The sequence below is a fragment of the Cygnus atratus genome, chromosome 1 (assembly GCF_013377495.2).
Source record: "Cygnus atratus isolate AKBS03 ecotype Queensland, Australia chromosome 1, CAtr_DNAZoo_HiC_assembly, whole genome shotgun sequence".
Lineage (NCBI taxonomy): Eukaryota > Metazoa > Chordata > Aves > Anseriformes > Anatidae > Cygnus > Cygnus atratus.
In genome coordinates this window covers 57100015-57127539 of record NC_066362.1, presented here as the reverse complement: position 1 = coordinate 57127539, position 27525 = coordinate 57100015, and the positions used below count along the sequence as shown (strand labels likewise).

Here is a 27525-nt window from a genome sequence, read left to right as displayed (position 1 = left end):
TGCAGCTATACAAGAAAAAGTTGAAACAGAAGAAGGAGGCCTTGAGATGGAGGCACATGATGTTTCTGCCCCCTACACCTCATCCAATTCCCTTTCATCCCAACCCATTTTATCCTAGCCCCTTTCCTCCCAACCCCTTTCCATCAAACCCAATCTACCCCCCCATGATCATTGGTGGAGAATATGATGAGAGACCAACACTTCCATATGTTGGAGACCCAATTAACTCGCTTATTCCTGGTCCAGGGGAAGCACCAGGCCAGTTTCCTCCATTCAGACCACATTTTGACCCCATTGGTTCCTTGCCTGGAGCAAACCCTACACTTCCAGGACGAGCTGGTCCCAATGACAGGTTTCCACCTAGACCCAGCCGGGGCCGCCCCATGGACATTCGCCGTGCGTTCATTTGATTGCTGCTTTCTCCTTCAGTGAACTTTCTAATTCCTGAGCTTGCTTTCTAACTGCAGGAGGTTGCAAAATGCAGACACTAAAATCTGCCTTCTCTTCAGATTGTTGGAAGAACTCGTGTGCATGATACTGTTTCCAAACCAAAGTCAGGGTTTGTTTATGTTCTGGTAACCCTGCAGCACTTGGCACTAGGTCTGTTTCAAGAAGAGCTATGAGTTAGAACAATTAATGCTGTTCTCTGCCCTCCTCCTCCTCTTTAGTCATCTGTGAAGTGCTAGAGACCAGAAGGATACTGGCCAAATATTTGCTGCATCAGATAAAAAGCACTTTAAATACACAAATCCTATCTTTGTCTGTCTTATTTGAAAAGTTTTATTAATTTGCCAGGAAAAAGAATATTTTGTTTAAAATCTACCTGGCTAATAATCTTTCTTAACAGAAAATCTACCATGTTCCACATAGAATAGGATACTATCACTGTTATGGTAGATGTGAGTTCATAGATTTTTTTTTTAAAGATGACATTTTCCTTTTATTTTTATTAGGTAAAAAGTATTTTTGTGTTGTTACATAATACACAAAGAATACAGGGAAGTGATTTTTAAATGGATATATTAGGACACAAATCAATTCATTTTGCAAACAACTGAGTAAACTCATGCTACAGTGCAACTCAAAAATCTGAACAGAAGCAGAGCAATTTTACAAAGAACCAGCAGCAAAACTTTTGTCTCTTTTCTTGGTTGAACAGGTTGACTTTACAAATAAGTAGCTATAGTACATGGCCGCATTTACTGTGTGTGAACTAAAATTGGTGCAAAAGTAAGTCTTTCCTCCTGCGTAACTACGTAAGGAATTAAGCAGCTTGATCTGGTTGCAGTAGAAATGGGATTGCAGCAGGAGAAGCAGAGTTAATACTTTACTGCAGTAAGTTCCATTTAATTCCATTACTGCAGTATTAAATCTTGCTGGAAGGAAACATTGTAGTATGTTTTGAGCACCTTTCAAGTGTTGTCTCGTTAATTAATTAACAACTAACAAGGTCACTGTTAAAGTCTCCTGATGAGATCTTCAGTCTGATGCTGAAGCTCAATTAAAGAAAGACTGGAATAACTAAACTTTGCTAGAACTTTTATTTTCTTACTTTTTTTTTCCTTTTTAAGATGGATTGATCTCTGTTTCTGAAAATGTAAATGGTACTGATGACTGTTGTAACAGCTGATATTATTTTCTACAATCTTTCTGGAATTCAAAGAAGGGAAATGGATTACATTTCCTATTAAATACATGCTGTTTAATCAGTAACACATGTGCTTTTTCAGGTGGTATTTCAGTGATTCATCTTGTTTTGTATAAAATCAGCTGACTTCAGTATGGTCAGAAAGTTTTGTTATTAACTCCCACAGGAGTAAAATATAATACTTTTATTTTGCTCTCAAAAGTTGCATTTCCTTTTTTTCCCCTGTCCTACTTCACAGCTACGGCATACCAGTGCAAATCCTGCCCTTATCAAACACTGAAGAATAAGTATCTATAGAGTCTGGGGGGCAGTGGTTCCCATTTGATGCCAAGTCTAGCCTTAATTTTTAACATTTTCCTAAAGTAATTGAATTTCCTTTTTCCAATGTTTTTTTCACTTAAGTGAAGTGCACAGTCAAACATCTTGGAGCTAACAGTGATTCTTTATCTTCCACTGACTATAAGAAAGAAAACGGATGTCTACGCTGTGGATCTTGCACCATTTTGTCCTTGTGCTGAATACTTCAGAAACACATACGTTAAATTGAGATAACGTCACACAATTTTAACTGATAAAATATTTTGTAACTTATTCTTCACTTTTTTTCAAGCTATTTCTGGGAACAATGATCTTTGTGTGTGATAGATTAATTTTGTGGTACCAAAGGTACTCGTTACTAATGCCTTGATGATATCCACATTGCTCACTCTGCGGGCATGCTTCTTGCTGCTGTGGAGTTCAGCCCTCTGCCACGAAGACAACCTGGTCATTTGTCTCCCAGGCTTATGCCACAGGTTCTGTTTATCCTGGATTTTGTCATTTGGACGTTTGTTTGTGAAGAAATGAACTCAACATTATTACAGATATGCCAATGAGTGACCTGAAGATACTCCTTCCTTTTCTTCTTTGTTCCTTCACACTGTAGTGAAGGCATCGTGAGCCAAAGAGAAAGGAATCTGACTTATCCTGAACTGTTGAGTTCCCTTAATTCATAAAGCAGTACATGAAATACTATGTGAATATCTCAGGACCAACAGTATAAAATGAGAAGAATACAGGAAATATGTGAAAACCGGCTACTTATTTTTGTTATTTGGCAGCTTCTAAGACAGGTGTATGTGTCATTGCTGTTTGCAAAGTACAGAAGAGACGCCACAAAAGGTGAAGTGCCTTAAGGTGGCCCTCATTCCTTACCTGTACTGTTCATCTGTATCCAGTGCTGTATGGTTGCTACTAAGATTCATTTGGAAATTGGAAACTATTATTTTTTTCTCTATTTATTGTTTTACCTTCGTCCTGAAACTTAAGACAAATGTATTAAAAAAAAAAAAAAAGGGTATATGCAAGGTATAAGGTCCTATGTACCTGTCTGTGATCAGTGAAAGAGAAGAAGGTACAGCTGCAGTTACTGGAGCAGGACTGCTATTCTGAGCCCTAGCTTTATACAAGATGTTTAATTGCATGAGAACGTGAGTTACATTCCTCTTGAAATACCACACCTAGATATTACAAGAAGGTCAAGATGTTTCTTGGTATGTATCTAAACAGCAAAATCTAAAATCATTTTCCAGGTGGTGGATATGAGTGGGTGTCTTAGCTGTGTCCCAGCTTCTTGGGCTGAATCCAAACACACACATCTATTCATGTTTCCTGGCTTCCATGTGAAGAAAATTAAAGCATGCAGGACAAGAGGGAGACCCAGTGTGCTCTGACCAGGTGTTCAGTTTTCACAGCTGTGAGAAAGACCCCAAGGCATGCTGTGGGGCATGTCTGTCCTGTGATTTAAATGTAATTTCTATTCACCAACTTCTATCTTGCCTTTTTAACTGTACTTAACTCCAGCTGTTATATTTAGGTACCTGAATAGTTGGGTATACCTTAGTTCACGACTCATAAAATGGAGGATATAATCCTTGCATTTCCTCTCTCTGTTGCTTTATTAGGTTGTAGGGATTTTGGAATAGAAACCCTGCATCGGAAGTGATAACCTGAACATACAATGGTGTGTTTGTGAATCATCTGTTAGCCACAATATCTAGTTTGTAGTTTGAAGTGTACTGTTAGAACATTTATAAGGCACAGTACAGAGTTTCATCATTTTAATCAGGACATCAGCTCAGTATGTTCATTAAGCACTCTTGTGGACAGAACTGAAAATGCTTTTTAGGAACTATAGGAATAGGCAGGATAAGCTGATACTACCTGTTGCTTTTACTCATGTCTGCAAGCTGGAGCTAGGAGGAGGGGAGATCCCAGCCTGTTTGCTTGTCCCTTGAAAGATGACAGTTGGGAGCTGCAGGCAGGTCTGAGATTGCAGCTGGGCATCAAACCACATTGCTATCCTGTTGCAGTGGTCAGCTGCAGGACAGCCCTGCTGTGTTCAAGTGCAGCACCAGCAAATGATTCCACTGCTGTGGTTTCAGTGAGTAACTGGGGTCATTTTAAGGGGCCATGCCTTACTAGTCAGTAGTCACTTCATTTTTGTATAGGCTGTATTGGTAAGAGACACGTAAAAAGATTTGATAGAACAGTTGAGGATTCTGGCAGTAAACTTCTCTATCTGTCTTTGCGTCTCTGGTGACTGTGTAGTAGGGAAAGGCATAAGCTATGCTGAGGGAAGCGTTACAGAAGGAAATCCTCTCCCACCAGGGTTGTGTTACCTCTTCTCCATATAGTGGAGCCTGTTAATCTGCTATTGTTCTTGCTAGTGGGACAGTGTTTTCTCAAGGTCATTTGTCACTCTTTTATTGCTCCTGGAGACTGCAGAACAGCAGGGTCTGTTTTCTTTCTCAGGCAATGACATGTATTAATGATGCAACATTGTAAACTGCTTAGCAAACCTGGAAGGACAATGTAGAGCTGAAAAAAAAAAAAAGATAAATCATTAGGGGATAGGGTGATTCTTTAATTCGAAATGTGAGGTATAAATTATTGGTCCAGATGAGTCTCTCGAGAGCCTTCCAAGCTGGAAAAGCTATGCAGTTACTTGCCTGAAAGTGCACAGGTCACAAAAGCTATTACATATGTACAGGCCTGCTCAGGGGTTGGTCGTGCTAGGTCCAGGTGACTGCATTGGATCTAGATGTTCGTTACAGGTGCTGTGCAGGAAGGAATAGTTTGTTTGGCTTCATTCCCACCAGTGAATCATGAGATCCAAAATGGCAACTATTGCTGTTGTTTTTGCTGACTTGAGGACCTCTCTCTTCAAGTGATAGCAAAAATCTGTGCCATTGACTCGAACATTTTTAGCTTACTGACCTCCCTTCCTCCCTTGGTATTCCTAAGAGCAACTGATGTGAAGTTGCAAAGGAAAGCATAAAGCCAGAAGTCTGGCCTTCAAGCTGCATGCATGATTTGTGACTCAAGTACTTGACAAAACTTGAGGAAAACCACAGCCAGCAAAGATCTCTCTCTGTCTTCTCTGGAAGATTGTTACCTGCTTGGGGCAATTGCTTACGTGCCTTCCCATTGCTTGGTGTCTCTGGATGGAGCCCAGCTCATCTTATTTCGAAATGACAGTTTTCCTGTTCTATCACAGGTCTGTCACCTTGATTCATTTTGCACTCGCCCCAGTCAATGGGAGTTCGAGGAGCAAGACAGGATTTCACTCCATCTCTCTGTCCAATCTGTATTATGGAACACTCAGCACACAAGTGTGTGCACTTCATCAGCTCTGCTATTAATTAACCGTGTTCCTGGGGGATACCCTTAGCCAGATGTGACCAAGTCACCAAAGTGCTTGGAGTTTAGCTGGGTTTTGTCTGAAATTTGTGTGAACTGTGGATATGAGCTCTAGAGTGTTTCCAAGGGCAGGGAAAAGAAGTGTTTTTTTCCCCCGATTTTTTCTTGTGGAAGGCCCATTTCTCAGGTTATTTTTGAGCTAAGGCTACAGGGTTAGAACATGACGTTTTTCTCTCAGAACTCAGGAATCACGTGCTGGGGACTTAAATGCAAGGCATGAAACAGACGTTTTAACTGCTATGAGCAGAGTGATCTGGAACAAACCAGCAGTTCATCTGGATGACCTGCTCATGTGATCTTCGGTGTTTACCGATGCCTGGTACTGTATTTAACTTGAATGTGTAATTTTTCTCGGAAAACTGACTTTTAGTAAAGTTGGTATCATGAAGTTCCACGGTTCACTGTGTTTCCATGCTCAGGCATGCTCACTTTATCAGTCAATGAATATGTGCTTCTGTCTTTGCACATCTGTTTCTGAAATAAGCCTGTGTTTTCTTTTATCTTAGCCTCAACAAGGATTCTGTAATTGGAAGTTAGCAATTGTATGGACTACATTAAAATCTAGTTTGCACTGTAATAACTGTTGACTACACAGGGGTTAGCAGGAGTAAAATTTGATTTACAACTCAGTCATTTGAACATACATGATTCTGATTATGCACAAAAAACAATGAAATAGTGCCACTTTTATACAGTCACTTTTCAGGCCGTTATTAGAATATTTTCTTTGTATTAAAACAACTGTCGTTTTCTAAATTCCTTTTACCCAGGTATTAGCTGTAAATTGCTGGGTGCCACTGAGTATATTCCAGGATGACATTGGGTATATGAAGAGTGAAGGCTGACCAAAGCACAGATCCAGCTGCAGGGTTGTTAATCAGAAAACAGGCTAGCAAATGATTTCCTCAGGTTGCGGATGGTCTCAGCTTTTGCTTCATCTTCGTTGGGGTTTCCCCGCTGAGATGATTCAGATACGCTGAAGGTGTTTGTCAGGGACTGCGACTTGCTGAAATGGAAAACAGAGTTGACACTGAGACTCAGCAGGAGAAGGTAGTTATTCAAAGCCGGTTACTGATGCTTTGTGCTCTGTCACAGTTACATTCAAGGAAAAAAGAAGTAAGCAAAGAGAATCTCCATATGCTAAGACATCCAGGATTTGGGGGGTATAGGAGGAATGAGGGATGGGCAAGTGGATCTAATCTAATATTACAGTCCATACTAGTAACTGTTTATGAAGGCATATGATTAAAAATATGCAATTGCAATTCTTGGTGCTACTGTTGTGACAAACATTGAAGTCATTTCACTGTTAATACAAAATAATGGATTCCTACTGAGGATCACCTTTAATCAGCCACACCATGCATGGCGATCCTTTGATTTCAAATGTAGAGCACAAGGTGTTGGACAAAGTGGTAGCCATGTCCCCTGCAATGTGTGCTGTTGCCTGTCCTCCCTGGCACGTCTGCTCTGACTATCAGCTGTGTTATGCAGGTGTTTTGGTTGGCCTCAGTGCTCCTGCTGGGTGTATACTCTCTAGCGTTTTAGTTCAGATCAGGACTGTACTTTTCAAATAGATCTCCCAATTTTCCCCACTACCGTGCTTTGTCACTGAGTGTGGTTTCTCCTTGTCAGTAATCGGAATTCAGCACAAGACCAGAATCTGAATTAACGTTCATGAAATACGTATTGTGTGGAGATGGCATCCTTAGCGCTAACATTTTGATCTGTAAGTCCATTGCTCTTAGTTTGTCTTGCTAATTGTTGACATTATCACTGAAAGCACATTCCGGAACGTCACTCCTCTGCTCTGTCTAGAAGCTGTCTTACCATTTCTAGCTTATATTTTGCTCTGGCCTGTTCTTGCCAATTTGACCTTGTGCCAGCTTTGTCAACATCAAACATTTTATCGCCAAGCTTCTCGGCCATGGTGCCAGCCAGATATACTCCACTAACGGTGGCTACTGCACAACAATTCAGCGGTGTGTTCTGTTCCAGCAGAGCGCTTAAACATATAGTCACCATCTAGACTTCTATGTATGTGAGTAGTGCCACTTGCGCCCTCCCCACCCCCTTTGCTAGCAATTGCAAAAAATTGCCCAGTAAAGAACCTTGTGTGGCTCCTGCATCCAAAGAGTAGTGAAGGAATTACTCTTGTCAAGCTTTCTGGTCAATAATGTGCTGGTTACAGTCTGTAAGGATAAGGATTATATACCCTGCTGAGAAGGAAGTAGCTGCATTGACACGACTGGGGTAGAGCACATATTTAACAATGAGCACATAAACAAGAGGAAGAATGTGAAATCTTCGAGATGTAACCTACAATTTGTTCTTCCTGACAACAGTTCAATGGTGGCCTGAGTTGTGCCCAGGCACTTGTACCTCTGAAGTCACTCACACCTGTCCAGGCCTTTGTCCCTGGGGACTGCTGCCTGACAACAGGCGATAAGTTCTTCATGCCAGCTTAGGATACTTTTTTTGACAGACTTATTCTACTATCTACAGAAAATAGTGATATACAGATAATAGTGATAATACAGACAATTAACTGAGCACCTACTTCAGATGCGGGTGTGGGTTGGCTTGCTGCTTGGATGTTTCAGTGGGGCTTGGCTGGCTAGGAGCCCGGCCTTGAGCAGGGGGTCTGGGCTGCTGTGGTGGGAACATGCCTGCCTTGGAAGCCTGGACTGGAGAGGACCCAGTTGCTGATCGGACTTGCTGTGGAGATCCAGGTGACCTTTGCTGCTGAGGTGAAGTGGACAGGGGACTTTGGGGCTGCTGTCCTTGAGGAGAGAGCCGTTGCTGTGGAGGTGCGTTTGTCCGTGGAGGCTGAGACGCCTGAGGCTGGCGTGGCCCACCTGAAAGGGACATGTGCATATAAGCATGAGGAAGGTCACGTTGTGGAAAACAAGCGAGTATCTATATGGAGGAGTCAGTTTTGCTAAAGGGAGAGACTATTCAGACTACTTTTATGCAAAAAGATAAGGGAAATCCTCTTTTATAAGTCTTAACACTGGTGTCATGCCCATGTCTCTGGAGTTTTTTTGGTCCATTTCTCTGCCTCTTCAAAGAAGCCCTGCCGCTCCCCCCAAAGGAAGTCATTTCAATGTGCTGTAGTTTTCCATGTAACTAATACTTCTTATTCTTGTCAAGTGCTTCCTGCATTTAGAAAGAAGAGTCACTGGAATGCCAGCTCTAAAGGAAATGAAAGCTGAATCTGCAGGTTTGGGTCAACAGTCCCTTCATGAGAAAAGCAATTTGATGTAAAAAAACTGTGCGCCCTACTAGTATCTGAGCATCTGTTCCAGCATTATCAGCAGGTGACTTTAGCAATATTGGTAGCAGACCCTCAAATCTTGCTGTCCCTTCTTAATAGTTGTTGCCACTACAGCTCTGTGCAAACACAAATACGCTCTGTGCCTCAAATCCTGCTCCAGTGGCATTTCAAGTGGCCTTTCTTTGCTGAGCCAAGTCCTAACAGAGTTATCAACTGGATCTGTATTGAATTTTCAGCCCACTTTCGGAGCTGATATGGAATTTTACAGTAGCTGCTTTAAAAGTACACTGAATTTGCTTCCTGCTTATCAGTGAATTGGGACTATGACCGAAACCTTTATCCTGAGAGTGTTTATTTAGAAAGCAAACTGATGTCTCACAGTCCATGCTGTCATGGGTCCCAAACAACTGTACCTTGTGGAGGAGGCCGCGGCTGAGACAGTTGTGCGAGCTGAGGTCCAGGCTGAGTTTTCACTGACTGAGGCTGAGCTTGTGGGGGCTAGAGGAAAAAAAAAGCCATTCCTGTTAATACAGAGTCCCCAAAGAGAAGCCAAGAAGTAATATAGGAGCAGTGGAGTCCTGAAGTGTTCCTTAAATACACACACAGAGCATCTGGCTGGTAAATTTTCAAGGGACTGAAATTGAGAGCTAAGTAATAAGGAGCATATAAATTGTTTGTTCACAGGGAATAACAGTGAAGTTACAGTTCATAATGTTTTTTAGGTAATCAGGGATTACCAAATTTATCAGGCCCAAGGGATCTGTTAGTCCCATCTCCCATTTTGGACAGTTGCCAGCACCAGATGTTCCAAAGGAAGGAGGGATGAACCGTGGAAATGTCTATGGAGTAATCATCTTTTTACCCTGAGGGGTTTCATCTTGATTGCTCTTAAGTAAGGACCAGCTCAAACCCTGGAACATAAAGTTTATGATCTGCTCCACAAAATCTTTGCAACAGTTCCAGATATTTTTTTTTTATATTGTCACTCAGACCATTTCAATCTTACAACCTTCCCCACTTCTTAACTCCATTACTTTGAGTTTGAGAATAGTTCTCACAACCTACCTTTGCTAGGCCATTCATTATTTTGCAGAGTTTTACTGCCCTCACTCCCATTCATGTCCTTTCTAAAACCAACAGGTTGAATCCCTTTGGTCCCTCCATGGGAATGTTTCCAGGCTCCTAATCATTTTCATCACCCACTTCTCTTTCCTGGCCTTGTGATCCTTTCTGCAGCTGCCCAAAGCGGGTCTGCTTATGTTATTCCAGATGAAGCAGTATCTTGGTTTCTCTGTATACATCACCAACTCATTCCTTGTGCATCCAAATTCCCTGCTTCTCCCTTGTCAACACAACCATAGGCTGAGCAATGGTTTTCATTAGTCTGTTTGCAGCAATGTCTTTCTTAAGAGGAACGGTTAGCAGGACTTACAAGGTATATATACAGTTTATGTTCTCCCTCTCTCTACCCCAGTTTAGCTTACTTTTCAGTCTTCGGTACAGTTTGCTGTTGTGGTGACTTAACATACATAGCTCTCTCAGAAGTTCCTCGCTGACATCCCTGGTCCTGACTAACCCAAATAAGTTGGTGCCATCTGCACTTTATTCTCTCTCACTGTTTACTCTTTCTGACAGATATTTTAATAAGCAGATTAAGCAAAACAGAATTGTTGCACAGAGGGCTTGTCCAAGGTTAACAGAAGTCTGAGTAAGCCTATTGCACAAAATTGTTTATGAAAGAGCAAGGGAAGTTGGAGACAGATAGACTGGTATGTGCTGGATTATTTATATGGAGAACACAATGATAAAGGGGTTGTTGAAGCTCCTGGAAGGTCAGGAGAATGAGCTAAATGATTCTGGAAATGGGAAGAAATGTTTCATAGCTGGAAGCACTGAAATGAGTTTCAACTGACTAACATAAATGCGATGATGTTGTCAGCCAATCTTGTACATGATGTATCTCTGACAAGCTAAACGGATGGGGAGGAAAACCTAGGAATTTTCCATTCCATAGCTTCTAGTCCTACATAGCTTGGGACACTAAAATGTTGCCTTGGTGTTGCAGGAAATACACTGGAAATAACATAAAATATCCTGATTAGATCAGCCAAAGAAAGGGACTAAGATCTCATATTGACCTCTGTTGCCTCTGCCCACAGCCAACCCAAGGCTTCTCAAAGATGAAGGCAATGCAATTTTGAGGTGGAGAGTTGCAGGAGTGATGGCCACCCAATGTCCTTGACTGTTTGCAAGATTTAACATCTGTCATATCTGTGTCTTCATCTGAGGCATCTGCTTCACAATGAAACTTTGCCTTCTAGACCCTCTCTGCTTGCTTTTTTAATAGCTCTTGTCTGCCACCTTCCCTGAGGCTTTGTGACAGTCTAGCTACATTATTTTGGTTGATTGCCTGCTGTCTACCACTTTATGAACAAATTCTCAAAGAGTTGATGGACAAAGAATTGAAAGGAAGATTAATGGGATATTTTTCTTTGAAAAAAAATTGTGGTGGATGCTCTTAAGCCATGGCTCTGTTGGTTTATTAGTCTTCTGTATTATTCTTTAAATTAATTGTTGAGATCATTTGTAAGGTCCACAACTTCCTTACGTACATTTTTCTACGTTAGTCTTATAGCCTTTTTAAACACAAATTTATAGCCTTTTTAAACACAAATTTTGTATTTGTTATACACCAATCCTTTGGAGCAATAACTGTTTCTAATGAAATTGCACTTTTTTTCTTGGCAGCTGAGTCACTTCCTAAATTCACGTCATTGGATGTAGCCAGCTGGGTCTGGGGGATTAATAATTTTTAAAAATGTCAACTATCACCAATTTAATCACTGCTTTTGCTCTCTGCCCTGCATGCCTGACTGGGAAAATCTATGTATGATTTAAGAAGTTCTCCATTTTCAGCAGTTAAATTCACTGGAGTCCCATCACTGTCTCTGTTGTCTTCCCTTTCTCCCTTAATATTGGATGATCCATAGAGCTCACCAATGCTTTGGTGAGGTTCTGTCTTCTGCTGAACTCAGAGAATTTGTTTCACTCTTCCCTCTATCTGATCTTTAAAATAAAATTCTATCTTTTTTAAGTTTCCTTTTATTACTTGTGTGATTGTATGCATAAACGATTTGTGTGCATAAACGTCTTTTAAAATGTCAGATTTCCAAATTTGGAAGATTTTTTTCTGTTTGTCTTGAATGTCTTCTTTCACTTTGCGACTTAACCCTAGAAGTTTATTTCTTGCATTTCTCGTTTAGGAGCAGATCAGAAATGTATATATGCATTCGGGAAAACAATGTTCTCTTAAATAGCATCCATAAAGCTTGACTTCTAATACTAGGGAGCTTTTGAATAATTTTCTCATCTTACTAAAAGCACATTTCCTAACTGCTTGTGCTATATGATGACTTTTTGATACTGTCCCAAGGAAAGCAAACCTAGTACTACTTGTTCCCTTTCTGAAGTTGTACCTGGGTGTTTCAGAAGGCTAGGTCAAGCTGTTGTTTCCTATTACACTTGGATTTCACAGTTCCCAGAAGCAGTCACCTAAAAAGATGCAAAACTCTCTTTGACTTACTGTCCCACTGTGTTATTTGACTTACTTGATAGCTGTATCTCATTTTATTATGACTTGTTGCTTCTTCCATTTCTGTCAAGGCTGTGCACTCAATTTCTTAATTTCTCAGTTTTTCTTATCCAGAAACTTACAGAGATAGCCACAATAATATGCATAGTTATTCTATGCATACCCGTAGGATAGCCAAAGGCTCATATTTCTGTGTATTCAATACTGCTGCCTTCATATTCAGAATTGTTATTTTTCTTGTTTCTGTGGAAGTCTTCATCTGTAGTTCTATAACTACGTGTTACAGCATTACAGTAGCAATTGTAGCTTGTGCAGTTTCTCCAATGTTTGCTGTACCAAGGTCTTTCTCTATCGTAAAACACTTTAGTTAACACAGTTGTGGGTTTAATTTTCTTGATTTTGAATACAGATATTTGTGTCCTTGTTGAGAAACCTTTTCTCATTTAAATCTTCTGTTTGACATCTTATGCTTCCAAGACCATTTGTTTTGTTCTCCTTTGACTGTTTTAGTTCTGTTGCAATCCATTCCAGTCCTGTATGTCTTTATTACAGATATAGACAACATATGCATCTGTCCATGTTCTTCTCAGTTTCTGCAGGCTTCCCCTTTGCTCTTAGTTTATACACTCTTTATCTTGGTTATTTCAGAGGTCAGTTGTTGATTTCACTTTGGCCAGAGTAAATCCTATCCATTCTGTATGACTTTCGCTGTCCCAAAGCATTTTTAGCGTCTATTAAAGGTTCCCCTCACTCTAGCTAAAGTTTGCCTTGGATTTACTCTGAAGGCACTGCATGCTGGGGACCTGGTTTAGCAGGGAGTAGGCTGTCATAAAACAGAGGCAGAGAGCCACAGAGTCCTTCCTCTCACTTTATCTCGAGTGGAAATGGAAACCTTTCCAGTGTGTTGCAGTCAGTATTATCACTCAGCCTGATTACTCTTCTGTCTTTTCTTTTGTACAGATTTCTGTTGTCCTCAACCTTTCCTGCTTGGCTCCCTGCTAGACACTGAAAGAGGTAATAGCGCATACAGTCTGGGAATGAATGTGCCATGAGGAGTGCAAAGGGGTCAGCTTAAATGGAAAAATGACAGGTTGTTATAGGAATTCAGCAGTAGTCAGGCCTCCTACTGATAAAGTGGGTAAAGGGCATCTCCAAAGAAGCAAGGCTGTATTGAGAAATGAAACAAGTCTTGGTGGAAATTCCCACTCTCCTCTTTGGGAAGCACAGATTTTCACCAGAGATGCAAAAACTGGAATGAAACCTATCCTGAGGACTGATGTTAAACGGAGGTGAAGCTGGGATTTACAAGCACCTCTAGAAATGCTGTCTGCAATATGAATCTAAAATAGGATTTGATTTAGCAAGGCAGAATGCCTAGGTGTGTGGCCCACACTACCCATGCAATACCACAGTTACATTGAAGGAGAAGGCAGGAAACCGAGCCGTTTCTTAGGGCACCCACTGCAAAGGTCTGCAAGAGACTTCTCTGGAAGAGCAGTAGTCAATCTATCTAATACACTCTGGTATGGGACCGTTCATCTCTGTGGGATGTCTGACTGCCTGACATTTACAGGGAGACGAGAGAGAAAAAGAATTCAGGAAAACAGCTTGGCCAAAAGGTCTATATTCTGTCATACCCAAGGCCTCAGCGGTGATGGGGTAGATCCAGCAGCGGTGACAAGCTGAGTCATTTTGGAAACAACCAGATCGGCTATAAGCTGTCTGTCCTCTTCCACATGCTCCCCAATCAGGGGCATCGAGCTGTCCATCACCTGCCACAAGAAAGAAAAACAGCAGTTAATAAAGAGGTTTACTGGTGGCAGATGCTTGTTTCAACTCACCTTTCACGCTAACCTGCTTTGTCTAGTCCTAAGTCCCCTCCATGCTGAAACATGCTAGGGTGGGATTTCACTTAGATTTTTTTTGGAAACAACATGTGCTTCCTCCACTCCCCATCTTCTATTTACAACTTGGAAGCCAACCCAAGGCTTCTGGTGGCTGAAGGTTTTCTAAATCAAGCAAACACAAACTTGCTTCTTCCTGAGGAGATGCCTCTCGTGGATGGGGTCTCTGGCATTGTGCTACAGCATTTTGGGATGACACTGCAGCAGAAAGAGACACAGGCAGACACAGAAGGATGGAAACAAAATGTACTGAAGTCTGAGGGGATGAAAGCAGCAGGGACTGGAGGAAACCAGGAAACATTTGGGATTAATCAACACAGAGCACTGCACCCTGAGAGGGGAAATAAACACCACAGATGCATAATGAATAGGATGTCACCAAAACAACAGCACCCAATGCAGAAAAGTAAACTTATTCTCTGCTTGTCTTCTTGATATTACTGTAATATGACTGTTTTCCAACACGTACCACAACTGCTGGAGAAAGTTGGGAAGCAAGACTGTGGAGATGGGGGAAAGAGAGCTGTCAAAGTGTCTTTGAGGTAAGAAATGTTTTGGCAACAACAATAATAAGGAAAGCATAGCAGATCCTCAGCTGTGTAGCAGCTCTAAACATCATTTTCAGCAGTTCATGATAAATCAAGTGCTTCACAAACAACAGAATCCCACAGGAAGAACTGTGCTATGATGGAGTTAAGATTCAGCTGGAGTAAATATAATTGTACCAAAGTAACAGGGTTGGAAGAGTTTATTTTATTTTGCTTTGATTTTTAAACCAAACATTAAAAACCCTTGAAATGCAGAGTTAAAGATTGCATTGCTCAAGAAAGGCACTGACTCACGCTCAGATAACAATTGGAAGTGCGCTCTGCCCTGGCAAGGCTGCGAGAGTCCACTATTTGAGTGAAATGGAAAGTTTCGTACATTTTATTTAGAGGTAGAGGAAATCAGTGAGGTGAGTTCACCAAGTTTGTATTCTAGTCTGTTCTTGTAGAATAACTATTCATTTGGGTTCATTTCTATAGGTGTCTCACACAAACACTGGAGAAGCCACCTAGGAAGTTTTAACTGGGAGTTCGCGTGAAGAGTGAGTTGGCACCTACATCCATGGCTACTTGACCTAGGGTATGAATGAAGGAGGTTAGAAAAACAGATGGAAGTGCTCAGCTAAATGCACCAAGTGGCTTTTCATTCCTCTGTCCACTCTCTGTAAAAAAATTAGGAGATAGGGAAAGACGTTCTGCAGAGGTGTCAGCGATAAGCCAGGGTGGTGGGGAATGGCCAGTTCCCCTCTGCGTCTCATACACAGGGTCTCCTGGGGGCCCTCTGGCAGCTTCCTTCACAGGTCGCCCTCCCTTAACCCCCCCCCTTAAAAGCATTCCCACTTCATCTGGCAATTCCAGTTCGTGTGTGAGGTTAAGAGGTTTTGGCTCCCTGCAATGCACCGTGCGAGGGACGTGTCCGGCCACTAGATGATGCCGTTACCCTGCTGACAGGCCCAGCCTCGCTCGGCGGCTCCCTGACCCTCCCTGGGATACAGCTCGGTTCAAAACACCCAAATCAGATAAAAACCCTCGTTTCCTCACCTTAAGAACTGCTTTTCCCTATTTCTGTGGCAGCAGTAGCTGGAGCAGAAGGGAAAGGGGTTGCCCATGGATGTGGTGGAGTCACCGTCCCTGGGGGTGTTCAAGGAAAGGTTGGATGTGGTGCTTGGGGACATGGTTTAGTGGGTGACATTGGTAGTAGGGTGATGGTTGGACCAGATGATCTTGGAGGTCTTTTCCAACCCTAATGATTCTGTGAAGATGATGCTGTTTAATAAAACAGAGGCACCAGGGGGAACGAACCCTGGAGCAGGTCTTGCCTGAGGCAGTGAAGACACACCAGGGATCAGTACTTCTGTGTAGGGCCTGGCAGGGGTGTGAGTTGTGGGAGACCACCAATATGGGACTGAGCAACCACACGCGTAAGGGAAGGCCTTTGAAAATGGCGGTGATTTCACTGAGCAAAATGACACAGCTGGTTGCCACTGAAGCGGAAAGGAGCACGAGATGTCACCTTGCATGTCCTCTGGGAAAGGCAAATTGCTCTGCACCTGGGCAGCCATGAATGCTAGCGCTGGAAGGAATACAGGAATCACAGATAGATTGCACTCATCCCTTCCCGAGGAGATCACAGACCAGCCATGTGAGACAAGAGGACGTCGGCACATGTGGACCTGGCCTTTGTAGCAGCCCAAGGTCAGTAGCTGCTCCTGAGGCAGCTGCTGTTGCCTGATAAGGTGTATGGGGGGGAGCGGAAAGCAGCAGGGCAAAGAAGAGACTCTGGAAAACCCCCTGCGCCGATCTGACGCTGAAGCCTGAAGGCTGGGCTTGTTATTCCGTGCTCTGGTGTGCAGGAGCGGGGTGTTAGGTGATTTTTTAGGGAAGGAAGGAAGGACACAGATGATTAGACATATCCGAAGGACTGATAAGGCAGTGGTGAGGGGATGGGCAGGGCTCCTCGCAGGGCAGCAGGGAGTGTGTCTAGTAACACAGCTTGACTACATGGCAGGTAGTTGATCCAGGAGGAAGAATAAATCAAAAGGATTATTTTACTTGCTCCCCACCTTCTCCATATTTATCAGTACAGAAGAGGTGTGGCAAAGGGCTACATTATGAAAAAAGGGCCAAGGGAGAGATTATTAAACCATACACACTGCTGAGCTCTTTTGAGAATCTGGCTGCTAACAGCGGTACCTAACTCGTGCTATTTTGAGGACCTGGCCTTCTGAATATTCATGCTGAATATTCTTTTAAAGTGGCAAAGTTCTTTAAAGCAGAGGAAGAAGAAGAACCAGCATTTGCCGTCAAATTCACAGCTGTTTTAATAGTATGAAATCAGTAGATTTTAGCTTTGAATATGAGCCATGAACATGGTGCTTAAGTGTGCTAGTGCTTTGAGGGGCAGAAAGGTAGTAGGTCCTGTTATCTACTATGGGAAAAGAAAAGAAGGTGACGTTCACATGGCAGCAAACACTATAAGTGAAAGATTATTCTTGTCCTGTGCTGATAACTCATCTTTTTAAATGTGATTTTGTTTGCAACAAACCACTGTGCTAAATTGGAGTTCATAGAACTGCCCATCACTACTTCTGCAATTCTCTCCTAGAGAACTGCTTTGCACTGTGAAAATTAATTACTGCCTGCAATTGCATTGTGCAGATTCCTTATTTGTTCAGTCCATTTAGGTGTGCTTTCTTGTAAAATGTCACAGCATACTGTTCCTTCTCACCAAGAAAAATACAACTGTCGCACAGTCAAAAACTTTTTTTCCCCCAGTATCAAAAGAAAAAAGCAAAATAAAGGATCAGTTTCAGACCAAGAAAAGTACCCCAGGAAGTAGGCTGGAGGCAATTAATTACTTGTCAACATCTCTCTCCGATCTGCATAAAGTAGAAAAGGTGCCTGTTTGGCTTTGTTTTGCTCTTTGTATTGCATTACTCTATTCCTTTCCTGTCAGTGTCCGTCAGCCTGGCATCTGAATGCCTGCTCGATGTTGGTACACCAGACCTACTCAATTAGGTTCTACGCTGGCATAATTCAGCATGACCCATCTGAGGCTGATGTGTTTCTTCTGATTTGTATCACATTAGATCTGTTGTTTTTTACCTTGGAGAGAGGGGGGTATTAGTGTGCATTTCCCTCTGCGTGCAGCCTGGTGAGGTCTGTTAGCGTATGGCCGTGCTTTTCATGCAGTCACTCAGACAGGGGCAGATGTGAAAAACCAGAGGTATATCCTGACAGAGGCATATAATCCTTAAGCAGAGAATTACCCATGTGTGCACGTACATAAGCTTATGTGCAAGAATAGATGCAGGGATATGAAAACCACATCTCACATCTGACCATGTATGGACACAGTCCAAACATCCTTACTCTAGCAAGACTGCTTTCTCGCTCTTCCTTTCTCAGCTACATGTGCACAGAGACATAAAAGCGCATAGCAGGGAGGCAGCCTGCTCTAGGGGATGCTCCTCTAGGTGCCGATGAATTGCGTACAGGAGCAGACCCATCAGCCGTGGCCCCATCACTGCAGAAAAGACAGAGGCTCGCCAGTGTTTTGTTGCTGGCAACGTGCTTGGATCACATGGCCTTTGACAGGTCACCGCTCCCCGGGGAGTAGATACATAATGCTGGAATGTGCAGTCACTGGAGGGCTCATGTGGTTCTCATCAGCATCCCAACCCTCAGCGGGTGGGACTGCTCTCCCACACATAGCTTTCCAGTGTGTCAGCACCCCTGCATGAAGCCGTAGGCTGGCTCTGCTCGTCTTCCTCGGCTGGCCTGTGTTGGTGGAGTTTACAGCAGGTCAGATGCTGTGCCTCCTTGAATCACATAGTGACAGAGACACTTGCTTACTTGCCAGATTTTCTCTCCCCCAGAGTGTCTCTTAAGTTTCCACTTTGATTTTCTGGCCAGCTTTTCCTTCTCTGCCCCGCTTGGGTGACCTGAGTGTGCTATCCACCACGTTCCTACTTTTTCCTCCTGGCCTGGTGAGGAACGTGCTGAACCTTAGCTCTCAGAGCCACAGGTTGTCTCATTAGTGGGGCTCTGAGCACAAAAGTCTGTAGCCCACACTGCCTGGAGTAGATCTGTACTGGTCTGTCCTGCTGGTCTATTATAGTGAATGTTGTCCAAGCAAAAGATTTTAGCAAATTCACCTTTTTTAAAAAAAAATAAAATTAAATTGTTCCTGCTGTTCATGGGCCTTCTTGCTTCACTCTTGCCATTTATTCTACTCTCTTAAATAAGGTGCGGCTGGGAGTTTTGTTACTGGGGTTCCCTTTAAAGTGATTGGAGAAAGACATGTTCATTTAGAAACTGAGACTTTCAGTGCACTGAATCACCTGCTGGACATGACTATTTTTTTGTGTGAATGGGTAATGGGGGGACATTAATATGACTAATATGCTAACATCATGTGGCACCTGAATTCAGGTTGGGCTGAATCTGGGCATGTTTGTTCATGATTCTGCCAATCTCTACTTGCAGCTATGAGAGGTGTGCTGCCTTTGCAGGTGCTCAGCCTAGGCAGAATGGTACTGGGGCACTGATGCAATGAGACATGCCAAACTTTGGATGCTGCCAGCAACACTTGCAGGCTGCTATGTGCTCGCTAAGAAGGCAGAATCGTATCTGTCCCATGATGGTAAATTGCCACACTGTGGGGTCTCATCAGCTGGAAAGCTGGGGTGGCCAAGCAGTGTGTGGCTCTCCCATTTCTTTTCACAGTCCACACTGAAATGAGGGCAATATAACTCTGACGCCCTGCTGTATGTCTGTCAGTTTACCTGCGACTCTGAATAAGGCCCTTGCATATCAGTGGGCAACAGCTTGGAGGAAACAGATGGACATTCAGGAGCAGTGACTGCTGGAGCATGCACACAGGAGTAAGAGAGCATATTGGTGTATATGAACTTTGAGGGAAGGTGTGTGCATGCAGACACACTTCCCGAAGACTTGCCTTCAGGTTCCCCGTGCTCTCACCTCAATGATATAGTCTTTTCCATCTTTGCTGTGGACAGCTTTGACAGCACAAATATCGAGACCTCCAAACATTTCCGCACAGGCATCCGCCCAGAGTCTGTACCTGCAGAAACCAGAGGCATGGCCTAGGATTAAGTGTCTTGGGTATTACACCAACACAGTCACCCATCCTGCTGCTCAGAGGAGCACAAAGAGATTCCGAAGGCATACTTTGTATACTTTACATACTTTGCCCCTATCTCTTGCACAGGAGATGGACCAAAAAACACCCACAAGAAAACACCAAAAGGGAGAATCTTGCCTGAAGTTTCTCTTTAGTGCAGATTGTTTCAATCCTGCCCTCAAAGCCACCTTAAAATGTTTCTTTCCCTCCTTGGTATTTACATCAGATCTCCAGTCGGTTGTCATTTAGCCAAGCTATAAATATTTAGCTCATTTAATCTCCCAGAAGAGTTGGCCCCTTAGCGTTTGTATTGGCTTTGCCTGAAAGCCCTCCATTATGCAGACAGCTTTTCTCCTGATAAGATGTCCAGGATATTGGGGCTGCAATAAGATGGGAAAGCGAGTGCAGAATTTAGCAGGGTGTAGCCACCCCCTCCCTGATCTGTGACCTAGCGGCTCCTGCTTTTTACAATTCACTCTTTCAGTGCCATCCTTTTACAGCCTCCTCCCTCTGATCCCTTGGATGTTGCTCCTAGCCAGGCGGTCCCATCACAGGGACCAGGCACTGCTGGTCAGCGGGAGAGATACAGGCTACCACCTCTTTTTTCTGTCCCTGAACGGGACCATCAGCTGGTATGAGCAGGGGCCAGGTCTGACAGGTGTCCCCTTAGCTGTACTGGTGTCAGAGGAGGAGAGAGAATGACAAGGGGCCTGTTATGAGGGGGCCGCATCCCCCCGCCGTGGAAATGAGGAGGAAACGAGGCGGCCTGGTTTTATTTCCTGTGCAGCTGCTCTGCAGTCCCGACCATTTCAATAAGAAAAATAATCTCAGAGCAGCAGATCTGTAAGCAGGACTGTGACAAGATGCGGGGAGGGAGGGAAGGCCACAGTCTTTTGAAAACACTGACATTTTACAGACCCTGCAGGGACTGGGAAAAGAGCTGTTCTGGCCAAAGAACAAGTTTACATCCTTGAAGCCAGCCAGAGTCCCCATAGCTTGACAATATAATGATCAACTTGTGCGAACACAATGTTTGCAGGAAAATGGCTCCTAATGAGGAGACCAAGCACGTTCACACCAGCCCCTGTGAGAAAGGGGGAGCCTGAGGAGGACTGACTAGCACAAGGAGGAGGAGAACTGCAGACCCTGTGAACCAGGCAGGAAGCCCTGCAAGCTGCCCTCATGCACTGCTGTGCTCCCACACCCAGCACCATCACAGATCTTCCTAAGGGACATCTCTAGGTATTTGGGTTTGACAGCCAGCCTCGGGGAATTGCTGCCCATGCCGGAGCCCCTGTTAGCTACCTGGCCCTAGGTGAGCACTGGGAGGCATCAGGGCTGCTCAGGTGGAATAGCAGTGCTATGGGACAGAGGAGCATATTTATGCGTGTGCATCAGGGATAGCATTTGCAGAGTTTTACTGTCATTTTGCTTAGTATTATTTGGATGTCAGTCCTCTGGGCTACTGTTCAGTACAGTAGGTACTACTACAAAACTACAATAGGCACTACTACAAAACTACAGTTTGCTTCTACTCAGCAAAACTCCTGCCTTGTTGCATGCACTGATGACTCACAGATTTCAATGGTTTTTGCTGCATTTGTGGCTAGATAGGGCTAGTACAGTGAATTGGGGAACGACCTCTATAAACTGAACCTTCAAAATTCAGCTCGCTAGGTTAGCAGGAATCTGGGCTTTAATCCTGCAACACTGCAATTGGGGAATGTCTGCCCTTCTCTCTGGCTTCAGCTGTGTTGTAAAACAACCAGGATACGTAATAATGTCCAGTTCCCATAGTCATATTAGCATTTTGCAGAGTCACCTACAGCATCAGATTAGGTTCTTGGCTTGGTTTCCCGGTCTCATGGAACAAAAGTTGCAGAAGGGACCTTATATGATCACCTGCACAACTCATGTACCCAAAAGAGGAGGCATTTCTCTAACCTAGTCTGAAAGAGGACACAAATTCCCCTTCCCCTCCAGGCAATCCATTTCTGTTCTGTGTTATCCTTACTGTTAAGAAATATTTCCTATGCCCAAATGAACCTTTTCTACTATAGTTTAAACCTATTATTTCTTACAGCTTTGTACTAGCAATATAAAGTGTGGGTAATGCCCTATTAGCAGCCTTTCCTATATTCAAAGACTTTGTGCTCTAAATGTTTTCATCTTTGGGATGCAGTAGCGTTCAGCTTGTGGACAACTTCTTCCAGCTCTTTGAAAGCTAACGAAGGAAAGTGAACCTCTGCACTGTAGACATACATTCATTATGCAAGAGTGCACACCTCTACTGAAAAAAAAATATCAGTGGTCTGCAACTGGAAAAGGTAAAAAACTTCATAAGCAATTGTTGCATATTTTTCTTATAGGCTCTCTTTTCTCCTCTGAGCATTTCCTTTATTATCCTGTGACCTCTTTAACTCAATTGCTATATTTCTTCAAACGTGGTGCCCAAAGCTGGACAGAGTCAGAATTAACCATGATACTAAGATCATTGGGAATTGGAGATATAGTCTGAAAAAAATCTTAGATTCACTAGAGATGAGTGAGTACACATGTATTATTAATTCTATAGAATTAATTTCTATTTTATATTTAGTCATAATTTTTAGCCATATATTTATTATATTTCTATTTTATATTTATATAATTAATTATATTTAATTTTATATTCATAGATTCTATAAATCTATGAATAATCTACTTAAAAAACAGGATGGAGAACAAGTGACTTGATAGCGGTTCTGTAGAAAAGGGGTTGGGTTATGCAACAAAGCCTAAGTTACCATGAGTCAACAATACCACACAGTTGCAATATTAGCAAATATCACAGTGATTTGAATAGATGGAAGTACCATTTGCAAAGTTTAGTGTGAAAGATGCATGAGGCAGTTCCTTCTCCCCTGTTCAGCAGTGAGACCTTAGCTAAAACAGTGTCCACTTTTGGAAGACTAGTGCTTTCAGCGCTTCAGCTGACAGATTTTTCTCTCTGTTGAGCAGCAGAAAAACACTTTTTCTGTGTGCGCCTCTCATTAGTAATGTACTTAGAATAACTTCTTGTTACTTCTTATTTTGCACTGTGACCTTTCTGATTTTATCCCTACATGTTTGTGCCTGTGTGCTTGACCTTAGTATGCTGGTCTTGTTTCCTGTGGCTAAATTCACTAAAGATCTAATGATTTAGCAATGTTGCTCCCTAGCTGTACTTCCAGTCTGTTCTCCAAAACAGGACAGTTTGCCTTTGTGCCCCTAGTATTTTTTTAAGGAAATATTTGGTCTTTTAAACTCCTTTATCCGGCCTCCCGGGAGACCTCACTTACCAGTTCTATCAATGAACTGAAGTCTAAAATACAGTTCCTCCCTTCTAACCCAAGAATAGCTAGTACTGTCTTGAAACCCTCTTCCTTACCTCTCTGTCATTGCAATCTGTTCCAGCATCGCAGAGCCTGTGTTTGCCTTCCAGTTTCCAGAGATAGATGTCCTCCTAGGAAAACAAACCAAAAACATAACCATGAACATGAAAATACATCCCTGCCCCATCCTCCCTCATACTGTAGTCCTCATTCTTGACTCAGTGCTTGTACAGGAGGGGATGAGGTGAGGTACTTCCTCATAGAAATCTTTCCAAATCCTGCCTCAACAACACTCCATACAGGATACGTTGTTCAAACTCATGAAAGGCTGAGTGAGGAGTTAGGCAGGGAAACCTCCAAGGAGTCTTGAGTACACATCAAGCTCTGTGAGTACTTTCTTTCTTTATATATCTGGCCTAGGAGAGCTGAAATGTTGGTAGAAGGTCTCCGGGATAATCACCCTTGTGTTCTGCCATCGTAGCATCCTCCGTCTGTGGCAGAGCAACACTCTGTGCAAACATCTGACTAAGCAGTTCCACAAATGTCAGTTCTAACACTCAGGTCTCCCTAACTTTGACTTCAGTTGTACAGGTATCTTAGGAAATATGCTTATATCCTCTTTCCCACTGAATTTTCATTGATCTTACTGTGGCTTACTATGTTTGGACTTGGAGAATTTACAATTGCAAAATGGTTGGAGTCTCATTAGCTGCAACTGATGATTAATTTCCCCCAAATGGTACTGTTGCTGGCAGATGTTGAGTTTCACCATCATCCATTAAGGGATAAAAATTTCCTTTCCTTGACCCTAGGCACAGGGCAGACTTTGGACAGCTTGCTTTGACAACACTGTCCAGATAATTCTGGCACAGTGTACAATCTAAGAAAAGTCAACAAGCTGACAGCATACATCCAGGGAGAATCTCTACGTTGAAAGATATTTAGGCAGAGATTTAGGAGGGGAGTATGATCAAGCATTTTCAACAGGAGGTTTTGGAACCCTCCCTACCACTTCCGTCACCTTTTCAGCATGATGTAGAAGTGATACTTTGAACTTGTAAGACTACGTGGAACAGTCATAATACTGATGTCCTGCTGGACTGTAAACCTGGATCATTATAGCTGATACACAGGGTTTCCTTTTATTCTGGTGAAGGACAGCCTGGTGTCCTTTTTCTGATTTCTCTTCTTAAGTGGTATGTATAGTTGCTGTGAAATTTAAATAGTCTTTGTAACCCATATTTAAAGGAGTGGGAGGAGGGCCAAAGGAGCCTAATTACTGTTTTGAATAATTGTGTTTTCATATAGTTGACTCTTGCCTTTTGTTACCTTCACCCAACATCCACCTTCCCGCCCTACTTTCTAAGCAGAAGTATGGATCCCTCCTTGAGGTTTGGTTGTTGTGAGTCCTCGATACCCTGTAAGGACAGTGTTCAAATCTCTTTTTCTTTTGATATGTGATTCTTAGGATTACGTTTTTCAGTTCTATAATGGGAAGACCGATGCTTTATTATCATATAGATGCCATCATAGCGGCAGGTGGCACCTAGAATCCCATTAGCACTGATGAGAACTCCTGGAATCTGATTAGTAACAAGATGATTGAATATCAGTGTTCAGAAAATGTACCTGGCATACCAAATGTAAGCAGTTGAGCCATCTGTGAGAAAACCAAACCACAGCTATACAGTTTTACAAGGAAATTCAAAGTCTTAACTGGAAATGAACCCTTTACCCTGACTTGAGAAGGGGGAGGGTGGGGGTGTATAATTTCTCCCACAATTTCTTCAGCTACATGAGTAGTATTCATGTTTTCTCTTCACCAGTATTACAACCTAGGTCCAACACATTTGGTGGAATTTTAGGCATGTATCACATGCTACTTATCTGCTGTTTTGTAACTGGCCCAAGGCATGGGCTAAGTAGGTGTTTGTTAGTAGTGTAAATGTGGAGTCACTGCACTGAAGTCAATGGGAAACTGAACTCAAGCCTTGGGTCATGGGCTGGAAGGAAATGCATTGAACATCTGGGGCGGAGAGGAATGCATGAGTCACCCTGCAGTATCCTCCCTCAGGCAGATGCGTGCTAAGTAAACATATTCTGCAGAAATGTTGGTATACAGTCTGTTCTCAGAAGGAAGGGGTTTTTTAAAGTCTATATGTGTGGGTGAAGGTATAGAAATCCTGGGTAGATTCCATGGCTCACAGATCAAAGCAATTCACTTAGTCTGACGCATGCTGTAATTGCTTTAAGGCTGAGATTTGCTAGCATGACTAATGAATTTGAGTCTTCTATGTGAGACACCAGTGAGAGCCCTGATATTTCGGGTGCTTTTACCTCTGCCCTCTGACATAATAGGAACTCATGAATATCATAGAAAGAACCTTCTATTCTGTCTGACACTGGTATGGAAGGAGCAGCCCACGATCAAACCGGCTATGCCGATCCCCAGGCTCACTTCCATAAACGGTTCTCTCAATATAAGTAAATACTCTGGGTTAGCAAGTCACTTGGTGAATTTTGCTGTTTGCTTTCTTTGCTAATAAGCTTAATTTCTCATTAAGGTGTTTCCCGTTCATGGCTGTTTTTTTGTGTGAAAACATATTTCATTTAGCAAACAATTGTTTGCACAGCTATATTCCCAAATAGGATTAGCTCTTAGTGTGACTGCTTTCTTTTATCTGGTATTATTTCTGATCCCTGTCTGGATGAGAGTGTGGTGAGTGCGAATAATAAACAGGGAGAGGATATGATCAGCCTAACTGGGCCTTTGTTTCATGTAGAGGCAGTGTGGGAGCGGGCTCTGGAGCCAAGGCTGGGTAGGTTGGCAGGAACAGAGAATTTTAATGGATATTTTAAACCTTCCTTCCTTTGGCCAGTTTGAGTTGTTGTTGACCCGATCAGGTTTAAAACAATTTTTCTCTCATTGGGTTCACATGAAGCAGCTGAGTGTTCCAAAAGTCCTTCCCATGAAGAATGCAGCTCAGTCATTATCTAGTTTACTTAAATACCTCTGTGTCAGGAATCCGGCCAGGCAACTAGAACCGAAAAATATGTGATCAGGTCCATTTGATTATCTTATGTAACTACGTTTGCGCCAGAGCTATATGGCCTGGGGGTTGGTAAACATGGATCCAAAACTCACGGTGTTGCAGGTCTTAGGTAACATATGAAATGTTATCTGGAGACCTGAAGAATGTACTGCCAGGGCTGTCTACTTGTCCAGAATTTTGTGGCTGGATAAGGAGTGGTATTCCTGGAGAAGCTGTGCTATTTGGCTTAGCTTTGTCTACTGGTTTGCAGTAAGAAGAAACAGGTGTTTTATTGAGCCATGTGGTTACATCTTTAATTGAGCTTGACAACTACTGAAGTTTGGCTGAGCACTTTTTTATATTTTTAGACACACCAGTGCTGAGGGTTGCCCTTGTCCCACCTCTCTCACTACCTTGCAGAGCAGGGAGGAGCACTGGGCCACCTGCAGAAATACCTCTGCTTCACCTTCCCCTCCTGTGTATGCTTCAGGGAGCAATCATGAAAAATGCCCCTGGAATCCCTGTATGGTGGCCAAGCTGAGGCCATCTGTATGTGGTGCTGCATGCCCCTCGTGCCCTCGTGTAAACACAGTGCCACGATCTCTGGCTGGGGAGAAGACAGGGTGTTGCTGTGGGTTGCACACTGTAGGGCTCCATTAGTTACAACCATCTCTTCCAAACTTAGCTCCCTGAGGCTGTTGGGACACCCCTCTTTTTAATTGCCTCCCCTGGCTGGGAGGGTGGTGGGCTCAGTTCCCACAAGAAGGCACTGAGAGCTGGAGGATTTTGCTAAACTGCTGGGTAAGATGAGCCCTGTCACAAGGGGAGGTGGGGGTGGTAGGTGACGGCACAGCAGGGTTTTATAGTGGGAACTAACTGAAGCTCAGCAACAGGTAGAGGGAGATTTATCTTCCAAAACAACGGGCCGACAGTGAGTAATGAGGATGATCAGTGGAAGAGGGATCTGGGTTCAGAGGTGGGAGATGAACAGCAGGGCTCTTTTTCAAGGGAATTAAGTCAGCCTCCTCCTCTGCCCAGAGCAGACACTGAATGAACTGCGTCCACAGCAATGTGTCCCCCCACCCCTGCCCCCGTCTCACCCTGGCATAGCCATGCACTTACATGTAAGCCTTGTAATTGTTGCCGATTTTCTGGATTCGGATGTCATACTTGGAGTCGATGAATGGCTCGGAGGTGGCGTAGGTTCTTGCCATGGCTACGATGCTCGCCATGTCCCGGAAGTCGTGCTGGTTCTCAACTTTGACCTTGATTGCCGAAAATCCAGCA

General features: G+C 43.1%; 2 protein-coding genes across 3 annotated transcripts in view; one reads left to right on the top strand and one right to left on the bottom strand.

Annotated features, from left to right (window-relative positions):
• Positions 1-4503, top strand: part of FBXO7 (F-box protein 7) — a 14188-nt gene extending 9685 nt beyond the window's left edge. For both annotated transcript variants that reach the window (XM_035569229.2, XM_035569230.2), the window contains exon 9: positions 6-4503. In XM_035569229.2, the coding sequence (XP_035425122.1) occupies positions 6-410 (405 nt within the window). In that variant the 3' untranslated portion in view covers positions 411-4503. The remainder of the gene's footprint in view (positions 1-5) is intronic.
• Positions 4503-27525, bottom strand: LOC118259585 (synapsin-3-like). The gene is made up of 7 exons (XM_035569231.2): positions 27361-27525; positions 23263-23337; positions 19691-19793; positions 13896-14030; positions 9080-9164; positions 7950-8247; positions 4503-6395 (listed from the first exon to the last, which is right to left on the bottom strand). Exons 1-7 carry the CDS (start codon positions 27468-27470, stop codon positions 6263-6265), a joined length of 939 nt encoding a protein of 312 aa, XP_035425124.1. The 5' UTR covers positions 27471-27525; the 3' UTR covers positions 4503-6262.